This window comes from Psammomys obesus, unplaced genomic scaffold (assembly GCF_907164565.1).
Source record: "Psammomys obesus unplaced genomic scaffold, mPsaObe1.curated_primary_1811, whole genome shotgun sequence".
NCBI lineage: Eukaryota > Metazoa > Chordata > Mammalia > Rodentia > Muridae > Psammomys > Psammomys obesus.
Window position 1 is genome coordinate 1,625,306 of NW_026596176.1, and position 1,005 is coordinate 1,626,310.

General features: G+C 41.5%; 1 protein-coding gene across 1 annotated transcript in view; it reads left to right on the forward strand.

Annotated features, from left to right (window-relative positions):
- LOC129667903 (T-cell-interacting, activating receptor on myeloid cells protein 1-like) overlaps positions 1-514 on the forward strand; it is an 18,272-nt gene extending 17,758 nt beyond the window's left edge. Inside the window, exon 6 of the mRNA XM_055595622.1 lies at positions 496-514. Coding sequence (XP_055451597.1) covers positions 496-514 — 19 coding nt within the window. The remainder of the gene's footprint in view (positions 1-495) is intronic.
- The last annotated feature ends 491 nt before the right edge of the window (positions 515-1,005 follow it).

The following is a 1,005-nucleotide window of genomic DNA, read 5'->3' on the forward strand; positions in this document are numbered from 1 at the left end:
ATAGATAGATAGATAGATAGATAGATAGATAGATAGATAGATAGATAAATGTTTTTAAAAGGTTATTTTATGTATATGGGTGTTTTGCCTGCATTTTTTGTCTGTGCATCATGTATGTGCAGTGTCTAAGGAGGCCAGAATAGAGTGACCAGTCCCCTGGAAATGGAGTTACAGATGTTAGTCATGAAGCCCTGTACTTGATCCCCAGCCCTGCATAAACAGTATATACTGGTGCACATCTGTAATCCCAGCACTTGGGAAGTAGGAGATTCAGAAGTTCAAAGTCATGCTTGGCTACATAGCAAATTTGAGGACAGCTTGACCATGAGACCGTATCTCAACAACCTACCCCAAAATGAAGTGTTTAGGGAAGATTATACCTTTCAAACATCTCCAGATAAAAACAAAGGGAAATGGGCGTGAGTAGGAATCCCTCCAACTTAGAAATTTTCTTCCTCTCAATTCAGCTCTGTTCTTTACCCAAAGTCACCACAGTGCCCCAGGGGAAAAATGAATCCTTGGACCAAATTATCCCTATGAATTTCTATGAAACCTTGATGCCAGCTTTTTGGGAATCATCCAGGGACAGGATAATGTCTGCCTCTTCCTGACTCTTCACATAGAACAGAGGCCAGGCCTGAGCATAGATGCCCATTTCTCTCTCTCTCTCTCTCTCTCTCTCTCTCTCTCTCTCTCTCTCTCACACACACACACACATATATACATATATACACATATACATCTTTTCTTTATTTTTTTAAACAATGTTTTCCCTCTTTGGTGTTTTTGAGAAAGGGTCTCTCTATTATGTAGTCTTGGCTGTCCTAGAACTCCCTAGGCAGACCAGGTCCACCTTGAACTCACAGAGATCTAGGTGCCTCTTCATTCCAGTGCTGGGATTACAGACAACTGTCTCCACCCCTAGTCTCAGTTTTGCATTTTTCTTAAGAACTTATTGCTGGGCAGTGGTTGAGCACGTCTTTAATACTAGTACTTGGGAAGCAG